The sequence below is a fragment of the Artibeus jamaicensis genome, unplaced genomic scaffold, assembly GCF_021234435.1.
Source record: "Artibeus jamaicensis isolate MK-2021 breed Jamaican fruit bat unplaced genomic scaffold, CSHL_Jam_final contig_410, whole genome shotgun sequence".
In the NCBI taxonomy this organism is placed as follows: domain Eukaryota; kingdom Metazoa; phylum Chordata; class Mammalia; order Chiroptera; family Phyllostomidae; genus Artibeus; species Artibeus jamaicensis.
Window position 1 is genome coordinate 655700 of NW_026521820.1, and position 13998 is coordinate 669697.

General features: G+C 37.5%; 1 protein-coding gene across 12 annotated transcripts in view; it reads left to right on the forward strand.

Moving 5' to 3' along the window:
* Positions 1-13998, forward strand: part of DOCK9 (dedicator of cytokinesis 9) — a 377316-nt gene that overhangs the window by 226153 nt on the left and 137165 nt on the right. For all 12 annotated transcript variants that reach the window (XM_053665376.1, XM_037151681.2, XM_037151687.2 and 9 more), the window contains exons 11-15: positions 1011-1151; positions 1477-1680; positions 2341-2463; positions 5923-6005; positions 6588-6710. In XM_053665376.1, coding sequence (XP_053521351.1) covers positions 1011-1151; positions 1477-1680; positions 2341-2463; positions 5923-6005; positions 6588-6710 — 674 coding nt within the window. The remainder of the gene's footprint in view (positions 1-1010; positions 1152-1476; positions 1681-2340; positions 2464-5922; positions 6006-6587; positions 6711-13998) is intronic.

Here is a 13998-nt window from a genome sequence, read left to right on the forward strand (position 1 = left end):
CAGATTTATCCAGAGACATAGTCAGGAGACAGAGAACAACCTATAATCTTATCACCATAGAACTACCATTGTGAATATTTAATTTTCAGTAGATTGTTGAAAAGTGAGACAGATTTATCCAGAGACATAGTCAGGAGACAGAGAACATATAATTTACCCATAAAATAATATTCAGAAAATACAAGCATCACTGCAGATGCCCAGTAGACAGTGCTATTTTCGGACTAGCAATTCTGACTTCTTCACCCCACTTAAGGTTTTTTATGTTTCTTCACAGAATGCATAGCCATATATACTTTTTGCTTTTTGACAATGTTTTAGTTGTGATAAAGTATGTGTAACATGAAATTTACCATTTTAATTCTTATAAGTGTGCAGTTTAATGGTTAAGAACATTTACAGTGCTGTGCAACTATCACCCCTGTTCATTTCTAGAATTTTTCATTATCCCAAACAGAAACTCTTTATCCAATAGACAATAACTTCCCCATTCTTCTTTCCTGTCAACCCTAGAAACCTGTATTATACTTTATTTTTTATTTTGAAGTATATTTTATTGCTCATCTTTGTGAATTTGCCTATTTTAGGAACCTCATATATGTGAAATCTCATATTTGTCTCCTGGGTTAGGCTTATTCCACATTCCATAATGCTTTTAAAGTCCATCCATGTTATAGCATGTGTCAGAATTTTATTTTATTGTGGCTGAATAATATTCTATTGTATGTATGTATCATATTTAGCTTATTCATTCATCTGTTCATAGACACTGAGTTACTCATAAGCATAATTTTTAAGATCTGTATGATGATACATTAAGTAGATATACCATCATTTTTGACCATTTTTATAAACTATATAAATTTATAAAATGTTAACACTATTGTGAGTAATGAGTATTATATAGCTTTTCTATATGGCAGTTTCCTTAGGATACTGTACATTGATAATGGGATGTTTTTAAATGTGAGCATAATGAACTTATATGTTTACTTTTTTTTTTTTTAAAGAAGCCTGACTTCACATCAGCTGAGCCAGAAGTGAAGCCATTTGAAGAGAAGTTTGGAAAAAGAATTCTCGTCAAGTGCAATGATTTATCTTTCAATTTGCAGTGCTGCGTTGCTGAAAATGAAGAAGGACCTACTACAAATGTAATTTTTTAAAAAGGCTTTTTAAAAAATAGAGATTTCACATGTGCCTATTGCAATGCAGTCTGGACATGAAATTCTAATCCTGGTATCAATGAGGTACAATGTTCAGATCAGGATGTGGGGGCGGGGGGTTGTTTAGCCTGTAGGGACAGGATGTTTGTGACAAAGGATAGGGATCAAGTTCATTTCTCTTTAACAGTAATTTATAGCAACAACCATAAATAAGTCCAGTAGTTTCTTCCATGATAGCAGCATTCTTATTCTCTCCATGAGTCTGAGCCATAGCTATGGTACGGATTGTTTTGTTTTGTTTTGTTTTGTTTAGGTAGAGCCTTTCTTTGTTACTCTATCCCTGTTTGACATAAAGTGCAACCGAAAGATTTCCGCTGATTTCCACGTGGACCTGAACCATTTCTCAGTGAGGCAGATGCTGGCCACCATGTCCCCAGCTCTGTTGAATGGCAGCGGGCAGAGCTCACCTGCCCTTCAGGACATCCTTCACGAAGGAGCCATGCAATATCCGAAGCAGGTGGGGGGCCTGAGCCCAGTATAGTCATACTACTGAGACGTATCTTACACATGCTATGTATGTACATAGAAGCTTTGTCATGTATAATGGAGGTGAGATATTGATTATATTGACAGCTAACCTAATTAGACAGTAAAAGCAACCTGAGAGAAGAAGTGGATTTGGATTTCTCATTTTTTCCCCTAAACTTTCTGCTAGTTGCCTTACCTATCAAATACCTTATTTGAGTAGATGATAAACTACTGAGCAGTTAACCAGTTTGGCACTGGGTACGTTTTTTAATTTTTTTTAAGATTGTATTTATTTATTTTTAGAGTAAGGGGAAGGGAGGGAAAAAGAGAGAGGGAGAAACATCAGTCTGTTGTCTCACATACACATCCCTATCTGGGACCAAACCCATAACCCAGGCATGTGCCTTAACTAGAAATCAAGTAGGCAACTTTTTGCTTTGCTGGATGATGCCCAACTAACTGAGCCACACTGGTCAGGACAACATTGTGTGCTTAATAGCTAAACAGTTTCACCGCTCTTTGCTGCTTTAGAACCTTTAATATTCATGGGATTTGTTTAATGTGGCTTTACTTACTGAATGCATGTTCTACTTTCTATTGTTTCTATTTGTTTTCTTCTTTCTATTGAAGAAAATCATTTGTTCCCTAGGGAATATTTTCAGTCACATGTCCTCATCCAGATATATTTCTTGTGGCTAGAATTGAAAAAGTCCTTCAGGGGAGCATCACACATGGCGCTGAGCCATACATGAAAAGTTCAGACTCTTCTAAGGTAAGATGACTTCTATGTTTTGTGATGATAAATAGCAATTGGGAGAAAGAGCTCCCTGTTGAAGTGGAAATGCTTAAAGAAATCAGAGTTAAACCATATTTATATTTCAACAGATGTAAACTACTGTACATAGATTTACTCTTATATTTAACCTTATGTGTCCAGTTTTCGATGCAAAATAATTCTTTGTGTAAATATAATCCTTCATTTAGCTGGAGTGTCCTGATATGAATTAATGCAGAGAACTTATCAGCTTAATAGTAAACCTTTTGTCATTATAAAGTTCATACATTATATTCAGATAGAGTTCTTTTCACTTATTGATGTCTCTCTCAGGTTCTGGAAATATATTTGGGTCCATTTACACTTAAATATGAGACTGAGACTAGGAGATGGTCTGGCTCAGGTGGTACGGCCAGCAGGATCGGTGGTTCAGGTCTACTTGTGTTTTGTCAGATGGGGCAGGATTAGGGTGGCACAGGTAGTGTGACCTTGGGTAGAAGAGTGAAGGAAAATGTATAAGATATATATTTTGTTTATGTGCAATTTACTATTCCCTACCTGGGGAATGTCTAGATGTGGACATACCATAGAGTTATTGAATATTAGAAGCCATTATTAGAAGGTGTTAGTCCAATACCTTCTTTCTGTTCAGAAAATTGAGGTTTACAAAGGTCTAGTTACCTACCTGGTGTCCCACAGATGGAGTGGCTAAAGGACGTTTGACTATCATTTACTAGCACATTGAGCTGTCTGGTTAGAGTAAGCTATTCAGTGCCGTCCCTGCCAGTTTTGCAGTATTTTTATTTAAAAACAATTTATAAATGATAATTTGAAGACTACCCCAATACATTGTTAAGGACTGGTCAACAGTAAGAGGGGTTGCCCAGAGGCTCTAAGGTGAGGTTTGCTGATCTGACTCAGTTTCTTTCTCTTCCTTTCTGCGACCATTCATACATCACATGTCCATGAAGACACAGGATGTTCCTTAAAGAACAGGTTCTAGGAGTCAGACACATAAGAGCTGAGCCTAGGTACTAATTAGCCTAGGTACTTTACACAAATCATGTCAACTCTCTGGGCCCAAATGTTTCATCTGTAGTTGAAGGTAAGTGTTGCTATCTGCCCCTACATTTCTCTCAGGGACAGTGCTAGGATCAAACAGGTAATATACAAGACAAGCTAATACAGACTCCACAAATCACTGACCCATGTAGGACATCATTATCATGTATTACAGCCCTAGTCAAGTAAAAGCCCATTTACCTGGGCATATTGCTTCAAACAGTATGCCTTTCTGGTTGATCAAAGCTGAGTAAAGTTTGGTCTCTGGAGAGAGGCTATTTTATTTTTTAAATCAGGTCTGTAAAACCATGGACGAGAGCTCTTTTAGCTTTGATGTTTTCGTTAATAATCAATGAAGGCCCAAGATAAGATCTACTCCTCTGACTGTGTATGCCAACACATTTCCAAGGCACATGCGCACCACCTTTGCTACTTCTGTCTGCCTGCCACATGCATGCTTTGAAACGTGGCAGCTTCTGTTGCTGCAGAAATCATGTATCATTGTGCACTAGACGTTACAATCCACCCTCCCAGTGTCCATTGAGCATCTACTCATGTCTGCTCTTTCTTCATCCCTTATGTGATGGAAAGCTCAGCCATGTGCTCAGTGCTTTGTTAATTCCCATCTCCAACACGGTAAGTTAAAGAAGAGATTAAGATTCAGCCATCTTATATCAGAATTTTTGACAGAGGTATGACAGACAGATGATTTTTGTTTTTTTCTGTATATAAAATTTGTCTCTTCATGTTTTCCAAGGTGGTGTAGACATCTTTTAGAGTAAATTTTTGTTTTGGACAAAATTTTTATGAAGTCTCTGTGGGTGACCACCATGAACAGATTTTTCTTAAAGAAAAGCAATAAACAAACCCAAAGGGCAAATATGAAATTTTCACTCTCTCACGTACATTATGTTCCATTTGCACCCTTGGGAAGTCTGAGAGCTCAATCCTTGTTCACTGCAGTGAAGAGTGAAACTTATTTGAAGCCTTGTGTTTTAGCTTTAAATTTTATGCAAATACTGCATTTTACTCCATGACATAGTCATTATTGTTAAACCTAAAAATAATAGTTGCTAACAAAATTGCCACTCTAGGAAAGTAGTCCATTTTACCCTATGTCTGTGTACTCCCAAATTCCCACATGAATGGATCCCACTCAGAAGAAAAGAAGGGACTATATGAGCTGATATTTGTTTCAGTCGAGATATGTTTTCCAGTTCCCTCATGAAGGCAGCAACTCCCACAGCATGAATAGGTAGAATCATAATGTTTCATAATGAAAAGTGTAAACCAAACCCATTTTTTTTAAAGTATGGAAAGTGGAACTTAGAAAGTTGTAATGGCCTATAGGTTCACACAGGTGATTTCAATTTGACTTAAAGAAAGGAGATTCTATTATTTTACTTCTGAGCCTTCTAGATGGACATGTCTCAAACCCAGTGCACTCAGGTCACCAGAGTTTTGGTCAGATGCAGATTCTGACCCAGGAGCTCTGGGGTGGGGCCTGAGGCTCTGCATTCCTTACAGATTCCCAGGTGTTGCTGATGCTACAGCTCTTTAGAGCACATACTGGTTCACAGGAGTTAGGTTACTTCCCAAAACTGGTTTGTCTTTGATGTACTTAAGTAATGTAAAAGACTTTTCAACCCCTTCGCTCTGACTGAATCAAGCTTTGCCTTAGTAACAAAGCAAAATCCCAGTACAAGCAAATTTGGGAAAGTGTTATCTGCTTTAGCAATAAAAGTGCAGTTGATTAATAGACCTGCCATGCATACATCTTAATCCAAAATCAAATATGCTTCACTGTGCACTATAGGGTTAATCAGTCAACCCACAAAAAGTCAAAAATGGTCATTTGGAAGTGAAAATAGCAGAGTTTATATTTAGAAAGCAAAAATAAAGCAATTGAAAGAAAGCCTTGCCCTAACAAATCAACACCTATAATGTTCTAATAATGAAAATTTACCCCCAAATTGTGGGATTCTGCATAAGCTAGTACATATTAGAGGCATATTAGAGCTTAGTATTTACATTAGTGTTCTGATTTAAACTATTAATGCTTGGTATGAATACCAAGTATTAGTAATTATTAATAACTCAGTGAACTTATAATACAATATGCAGCCCTTAGTCATAAAAAACTGCGAAAGCCTATGGTATAGCATGGATATTGACCTGTAAAAGCAACATTTTAGGTAAGAAAAGACAGTCTTTGTTCTATTTTGTTGAAAATGGCTGCTGAGAATTTGTTAAACAGAATACTTTGTGCTGTTTAATAATCCAGCCATATTTATTATAACACAGTGTGCTTTTTGCATTTAAATACTATAGTAGGATGATATTCTTCTGTTAGTGGGATGCAACATCTCATGGCTTTGTTCTAATGTTTTCAAGGTTGCTCAGAAGGTGCTGAAGAATGCCAAGCAGGCATGCCAAAGACTAGGACAGTACAGGATGCCATTTGCTTGGGCAGCGAGGTAAGGGGAATATCCTCAGTACCTCCGATATGGATGTAGACATGTATGTGGGGGGGCAGCAGGGAGGAGACAAACAGACTGACTTATAAATGGACAAACCTATTCTGTCTTATTGCCCAGAGACAAAGAGGATTTAAATGTATAAAGTTGGAAAATAAATAATCCCCATGTTTGAATAATCATTTATTGGAGTCACAGAAAGGAAATATGCTGGTTGGAGGGTACCCATGTGGAACTGGCAGGGTGAACAGGAATGTTGGTTGTAGAGGTGATATTCCAGGTTCCAGCCACTTCTTCAGCTTGAAGTGGGGTGACGGCCCAGTGAGGTCTTCAGATCATCTTTGTTTTGTGATCTCCACTTCTTAAGCATTTGACTGTGTATTGTTGTTTCTGAAGCACAGACCATTTGCTGGAAATGTTTTCTATGTAAATTGATTTAGTTGTGTTCATCCTCATAAATATTTTCTGTGTTTTTAGGTGATATTTCTGTTGACTACAGTCAGCGGAATAATAGTCTTCAAGTTGTGGATTTATTTTGGTCTTTTGGAAACTCAGTTTAGAAGTGTTGTTTTGCTATTTCAGGACATTGTTTAAGGATACATCTGGAAACCTTGACAGAAATGCTAGATTCTCGGCTCTCTACAAGCAAGACAGCAATAAGCTCTCCAATGACGACATGCTCAAGTTACTTGCAGACTTTCGGAAGTGAGTCTCAAGGCCTTATTTAGTTTCAAATCTGAAAAACAGAAGTTGTTTGGTAGGGAGGGAGGAAGTGGGAGCTCTCTTTCAAATTGCTCACTCAAACATCATGGAGCTTGTTGGATGGGCATGGGGCTTTACCTCAAGTCCTTGGGAAGGAAGAGAGTGTTTATAATTGGAAGAGTAACCTGGTTAATTTGAATTCTGTAAAGGATGTTTTTGCTGGTTCAGTGAAGGATGGATGGAGACAGAACCTATGTAAGAAGAAGACAGTTGAGCAACTTTTGCAGGAGGTGGGAGGGGACTCAGCAAAGCCACTGCAAGTGGAAATAGGAATATCAAAACTAATTCAAGTCATGTCAGAGAGGCTCAGTTACTGGGTCCTGGTTTCCTTCTTCTTTTTGGCATCTTGAGAATTTATTTATTTATTTATTTATTTATTTATTTATTTATTTATATTTAGTTATTTTTCAAGTACAGTTTTCTGTTTATTTCTCTCATCTCAGCGCACCCCTCCCCATGCACCCCACCTCCCTCCCATTTCCACCCCCCTTAGTTTTTGTCCCTGTGTCCTTTATACTTGTTCCTCTAAATCCCTCCCATTTTTTCACCTTAAATTCCCTCCCCTCTCCCCTCTGGCCGCTGTCCCCTTGTTCTCTATTTCAGTGTCTTTGTTTTTATTTTGCTTGCTTGTCTGTTTTGTTGTTTAGCTTCCTGTTAAAGGTGAGATCATATAGTATTTGTCTTTCAACCCCTGGCTTATTTCACTCAGCATAATGCTTTCCAGGTCCATCCATGTTGTTGCAAAGGGTAGTAGCTCCTTCTTTCTCTCTGCTGAATAGAATTCCGTTGTGTATATGTACCACAATTTTTTGATCCATTCATTTACTGACAGGCATCTAGGTTGTTTCCAGCTCTTGGCTATTGAAAATTGTGCTGCTATGTACATTGTGGTGCATAGGTTCTTGGAAATTGATGTTTTGGGGTTCTTAGGCTATAATCCTAGCAGTGGAATTGCTGGGTCAAAAGGCAGGTCGATTTTTATTTTTCTGAGAAAATTCCATACTGTTTTCCATAATGGTTGTACCAGTCTGCAATCCCACCAGCAGTAAACTAAGGTCCCCTTTTCCCCACACCCTCTCCAACATTTGTTGTTTGTTGCTTTGTTTATGATAGCTATTCTGACCGGTATAAAGTGGTATCTCATTGTGATTTTAATTTGCATCTCTCTGATAGCTAACGATATTTAGCATCTCTTCATGTGTTTCTGGGTCTTCTGTATGTCCTCCTTGGGGAAGTGTCTGTTCAAGTCCTTTGCCCATTTTTTAATTGGGTTGCTTGTCTTCTTAGAGTGGAGTTGTGTAAGTTCTTTGTATATTTTGGAGATTAAACCTTTCTCTGAGGTATCATTGGCAAATATGTTTTCCTATACAGTTGGTTGTCTTTTTAATTTAATACTGTTTTCTTTAGCCATGCAGAAACTTTTTATTTTGATGAGATCCCCTTTGTTTATTCTTTATGTCCCTTGTTCCAGGGGACAGATATATCAGTAAAAATGTTGCTGCTTGAAATATCTGAGATTTTCCTGCCAATGTTCTCCTCTAGGACTTTAATGATTTCAAGGCTTATATTTAAGTCTTTTATCCACCTCGAATTTATTTTGGTGTATGGTGTAAGTCAGTGCTCAAGTTTCATTTTTTTGTGCGTAGCTGTCCAGTTCTCCCAACACCATTTGTTGAAGAGGCTATCTTTACTCCATTTTATGTTACTGCCCCCTTTGTCAAATATTAATTGACTGTAGAGAGTTGGGTTGATTTCTGGGCTCTCTCTTCTGTTCCATTCGTCTATGTACCTGTTTTTATGCCAGTACCAGGCTGTTTTGATTACAGTGGCCTTGTAATACAGTTTGATATCACGTATTGTGATCCCTCCTACTTTGTTCTTCTTTTTCAAAAGTGCAGCTGCTATTCGGGGTCATTTATGGTTCCATATAAATTTTTGAAGTGTTTGTTCTATGTCTGTGAGATATGCCATTGGGACTTTAATAGGTATTGCATTGAATCTGTAAATTGCTTTGGGTAGTATGGACATTTTGATGATGTTAATTCTTCTAATCCATGAACAACGTATATGTTTCCATTTGTTTGTGTCTTCCTTGATTTCTTTCTTCAGGGCTGTGTAATTTTCTGCATACAGGTCTTTTACCTTCATAGTTAGGTTTATTCCCAGATATTATATTTTTGTTTTTGCTATATTGAATGGGATTTTTTCCTTGATTTCTGCTTCTGCTGATTCATTGTTGGTATACAAAAATGCCTTTGATTTCCGGATATTGACTTTGTATCCTGCTGTTTTGCCAAACTCATTAATTAGTTCGAGCAATTTTTGGTAGAGCCTGTAGGATTTTCCATGTACACTATCATGTCATCTGCAAATAGTGACAGTTTTGTTTCCTCCTTTCCTGTTTAGATGACTTTTATTTTCTTTTCTTGCCTGATCGCTGTGGCTAAAACTCCCAATACTATATTGAATAGAAGTGGTGAAAGTGGACATCCTTGTCTTGTTCCCGATCTTAGTGGAAAAGATTTTAGTTTTTGCCCATTGAGTATGATGTTGGCTGTAGGTCTCTCATAAATGGCCTTTATTATCTTGAGGAATGCTCCCTCTATTCCCACTTTGCTGAATGTTTTTATCATAAATGGGTTTTGTACCTTATCAAAAGCTTTTTCCGCATCTATTGATTTGATCATGTGGTTTTTCTCTTTGCTTTTGTTTATGTGATGTATTACATTTACTGATTTGCGAATGTTGAGCCATCCTTGCATCCCTGGCATGAATCCCACTTGGTCATGGTATGTGATCTTTTCTATATATTGTTGGATGCGATTTGCCAATATTTTATTGAGGATTTTAGCATCTATGTTCATTAGCAATATTGGCCTGAAGTTTTCTATTTTGTTGTGCCTCTTTCTGGTTTTGGAATTAGGATGATGCTCGCTTCATAAAAAGAACTTGGGAGTTTTCCATCCTTCTGGATTTTTTGGAATAATCTGTGGAGAATAGGGGTTAGCTCTTCCTTAAATGCTTTGTAGAATTCTCCTGTGAAACCATCTGGTCTAGGGCTTTTTGTGTGATGGGAGTTTTTTGATTACTGCTTCAATTTCTTTTGCTGTTATTGGTGTGTTCAGATTTTCTGCTTCTTTTGCATTGAGTTTTGGAAGATTGTATTTTTCTAGAAATTTGTGCATTTCTCCTAGGTTTTCAAATTTCTTGGCATACAGTTCTTCATAGTAATTTCTCATAATCCCTTCTATTTATGTGGTATCAGTTGTAATCTCTCCTCTTTCATTTCTAATTGTGTTTATTTGGGTTCTCTCTCTTCTCTTCTTGATGAGCCTACTTAAAGGCTTCTCTATTTTGCTTATCTTTTCAAAGAACCAACTCCTGGATTCATTGATCCTTAGAATTGTGCTTTTAGTCTCTATGTCATTTAATTCTGCTCTGATCTTGGTTATTTCCTTCCTTCTGCTTGCTCTGGGCTGTCTTTGTTGTTGTCCTAGAGTTCTTGCAGGCGTTGGGTTAGGTTTTTTGTTTGAAATGTTTCTCTCTTCTTTAGGTAGGCCTGTATTGCTATGAACTTCCCTCTCAGGACTGCCTTGGCAGTGTCCCATAAGTTTTGGGTTGTTGTGAGATCGTTTTTATTTGTTTCCAGAAACTTTTTTATTTCTTCTGTAATTTCATTCTTGACCCATTTGTTGTTTAATAGCATACCATTCAGTCTCCATGATTTGGGGTGCTTTGGGTTTTTTCCTTTGGGGTTGGTTTCCAATTTTAGTCCCTTGTGGTCAGAGAAGATGCTTGATATGATTTCAATTTTCTTGAATATGTTGAGGCTTGTTTTGTGTCCTATCATGTGGTCTATCTTTGAAAATCTTCCATGTGCATTTGAAAAGAATGTGTATTTAGCTTCATTGGGATGAAGGGCTCTATATATATCAGTTAAGTCCATTTTCTCTAGGGTGTTGTTTAATGCTGCAATATCTTTGTTGATATTTTGTTTGGAAGATCTGTCCATTTTTGATAATGGGGTGTTAAAATCCCCTACTATAATTGTGTTGCTGTCAATATCTTTCTTGAAGTCCTCTAAGATTTTCTTGATATATTTGGGTGCCCCTATGTTTGGCGCATATATATTTATGATGTTAATGTCTTCTTGGTGGATTCTTCCATGAGTATTATGAAGTGACCTTCTGGGTCTCTCTTTATGGCCCTTTTTTTGAAGTCTATTTTGTGCGATATGAGAATTGCTCCCCCGGCTTTTTTTTTTCTTGTCCATTTGCTTGGAAAATATGTTTCCAGCCTTTCACTTTTAGTCTGTGATGGTCTTTTGTCCTGAGATGGGTCTCTTGTAGGCAGCATATGTGTGGGTGATGCTTTCTTATCCATTGAGCTATTCTGTGTCTTTTGATTGGAGCATTTAATCCATTTATGATTAAGGTTATTATTGATAGGTACTTATTCATTGCCATTTTTGTACCTGTATTCCTCTCTGTCTTCCTCTTTTCCTTCCTTTCCTTAGAGCAGTCCTTTTAGTATTTCTTGTAGAGCTGGTTTGGTGGAGGCATGTTCTTTTAGACTTCTTTTGTCTTGGAAGCTCTTTATTTGGCCTTCTGTCTTGATTGAGAGCCTTGCTGTGTAAGGTAGCCTTGGTTGTAGGCCTCTGGTTCTCATTACTTGGAATATTTCTTTCCATTGTCTTCTTGCTTGGAGTGTTTCCATTGAGAAGTCAGTAGCTAACCTTATTGGGGTTTTCTTGTATGTTACTTCTTTTTTCTCCCTTGCTGCCTTTAAGATTCTCTCTTTGTCTTGGAATTTTGCCATTTTAATGATGGTGTGTCTTGAAGTGGGCCTCTTTGGGTTCCTCTTGATTGGGACTCTCTGATTCCTGGATTTGTGTGACTTTTTCTCTCATCAAATTAGGGAAATTTTCTTTCATTGCTCTTTCAAGTAGGTTTTCTCCTTTGTTATTCTTCTTCACCTTCCAGTATTCCTATTATTCGGATATTATTACATTTCATATTGTCTTGCATTTCTCTTAATCCCTCTTCATTCTTTCTGAGCCTCTTTTCATTTTTTTTGCTCTTTCTGTGAGATGCTCTCTACTTTGTCCTCCAACTCACTAATCTGATCCCCCGCCTCATCTATTCTACTTTTGAAACTTTCTACTGTGTTCTTCAATTCAGAAATTGTATTCATTTCCTCTTGACCCTTGCTGATATTTTCTATTTCCTTTTTCATGTTGATGTAGTTTGCGGTGAGATCATTGTAGCTCCCCTGTAGTTTCTGGTAGCTCATTGTGAGCTCTTTGAACTTCGTAATAACCAATGCTTTGAATTCAATATCTGATAGTTGACTTGCCTCTATTTCATCTAACATTTTTTCTGAAGTTTCTGCTTTTTCTTTCATTTGGGGATTATTTCTTTGTCTTTCCATTGTTTGAGACTCTTCTTGTTAGTCTCAGCTTCTAAAATTGATCTGTTCTTACTCCCTCGGTTCATGGTGTGAACTTCTGTGGTATAATACTTGTGAATTTCAGTGGTGCAGACTCCTTCAGGTATCTTGATGTTCTCCATCTCCACCTACTCCCATGCTGGTCCTCGCAGTGGTCCCCGCAGTGGGCGCCTACCACTGCTGAGTGTCCCGGCTCCCTTAGCCGACTCCTCTGGGTCCTGGTTTTCTGATTGGGTATTAGGGTGGAATGAGAGAGAAATGGGTGATAGCCTTAGTTAGATAAATAGATTCCAGATTTCTGACTTATACAGTGTAGTGACTCATGGTACTTTTAACTGAATTGGTGATGGGGCCATGGTGAAGATAACTTATATAGTACTATTTATAAGCATAGTTCCTAAATACTTTACATATATTAATGACTGTATTAGTTTCCTAGGGCTGCCATGACAAAGTACCACAAACTAGGTGGCCTAAAACAATGAAAATTAGTTCTCTCATATTTCTGGAGGCTAGAGCCCAAAATCAAGGTGTTGGCAGGGACCACTGCCTCCCAAGATTTCTAGGGGAGGATCCTCCTTCCTTGCGTCTTCCAGCTCCCAGTAGCCCTAGGCATTCCTTGGCCTGTGGCAGCATAACTCCAAACTCTGCATCTGCTGTCACATGGCTGTTTTCCTCTGTGTCTGTCTAAATTGCCTTCTTATAAAATACGTCATGTTGGATTAGGGCCAACCCTAGTAACCTCATTTCACTTGATTACATCTATTGAGCTGTCCTAAAGTAAGTATGTTTTTTTCCCATAAAATAAAAGACTCATTTTTTATTTTCACCAATAACTTTATTGACTTGGATATGTTGAGTATGTCAGCTATCCCCCGCATGGTATGATGTTGATTGTTCTCAATGTCTTAATATGATTGCTATCAACTTCAGCTGGTCTATCCAACTTTGGAGGTGTCACAATACAATCTAACAAAATTATTCGAATGAAGTTAAAGATAGCTAAGTACTACTAGAGCCATCATATGGGGAAAGAAAACAACAAACTTTGGCCAATTCATACAAAGACCCTATTTCCAAATAATGTCACATTTATAGGTACTAGGCTTAGGACTTAGACATATCTTTTTGGGAATACAACTCAACCTGTACAATATGGTAAAGAGACGCTGAGCGGTGATGAAAGTCATTCTTGCTGAGAATCTGTTCTTATCCACTCTATCATAAGGAATTTATTTCTGAACTTATAAAAACTCATTTTCTTTCCTAGGGATGTAGGTTTTAGATTTTTTCTGGGAGAATTCCCACAGTGAGAAAGAAGTGAGGATATTAAAAGACAATGAAATGAAAGAATGACCAAGAGCCAGTCACTGACTTCCGTACCATAGGGACTTTTCAGTTTTGGATTTTTTTTTTGGGGGGGGGGGAGTGAAATATGTATATCAAAGTAATTACTGGTTTCCTAGAACTTAAGAATGGCTGGTTAGCTTTCTTTCACTTCATTTGCACCATTTTCTTATATCTCTTTCTTCTCATTTCTCAGAATTCTAAATACAGCCTTATTAACATCTCTTAAAAACCTTTACTTAGTGATAGCAAGAAATATACTGTCATAGATAACGTGTTACCCAGCAATTATTGTCATGTTTTTATTTGAGTCCCAGGAAACTTTTAGCCCTTTTTGTATAATAAAAGTTGTTTATTTGGAAACTCCACTCACCTTTAATTGAATAGATCACAGTTTTCCCTCACTCTACTACCATGCAATTCTCAATAATCATGG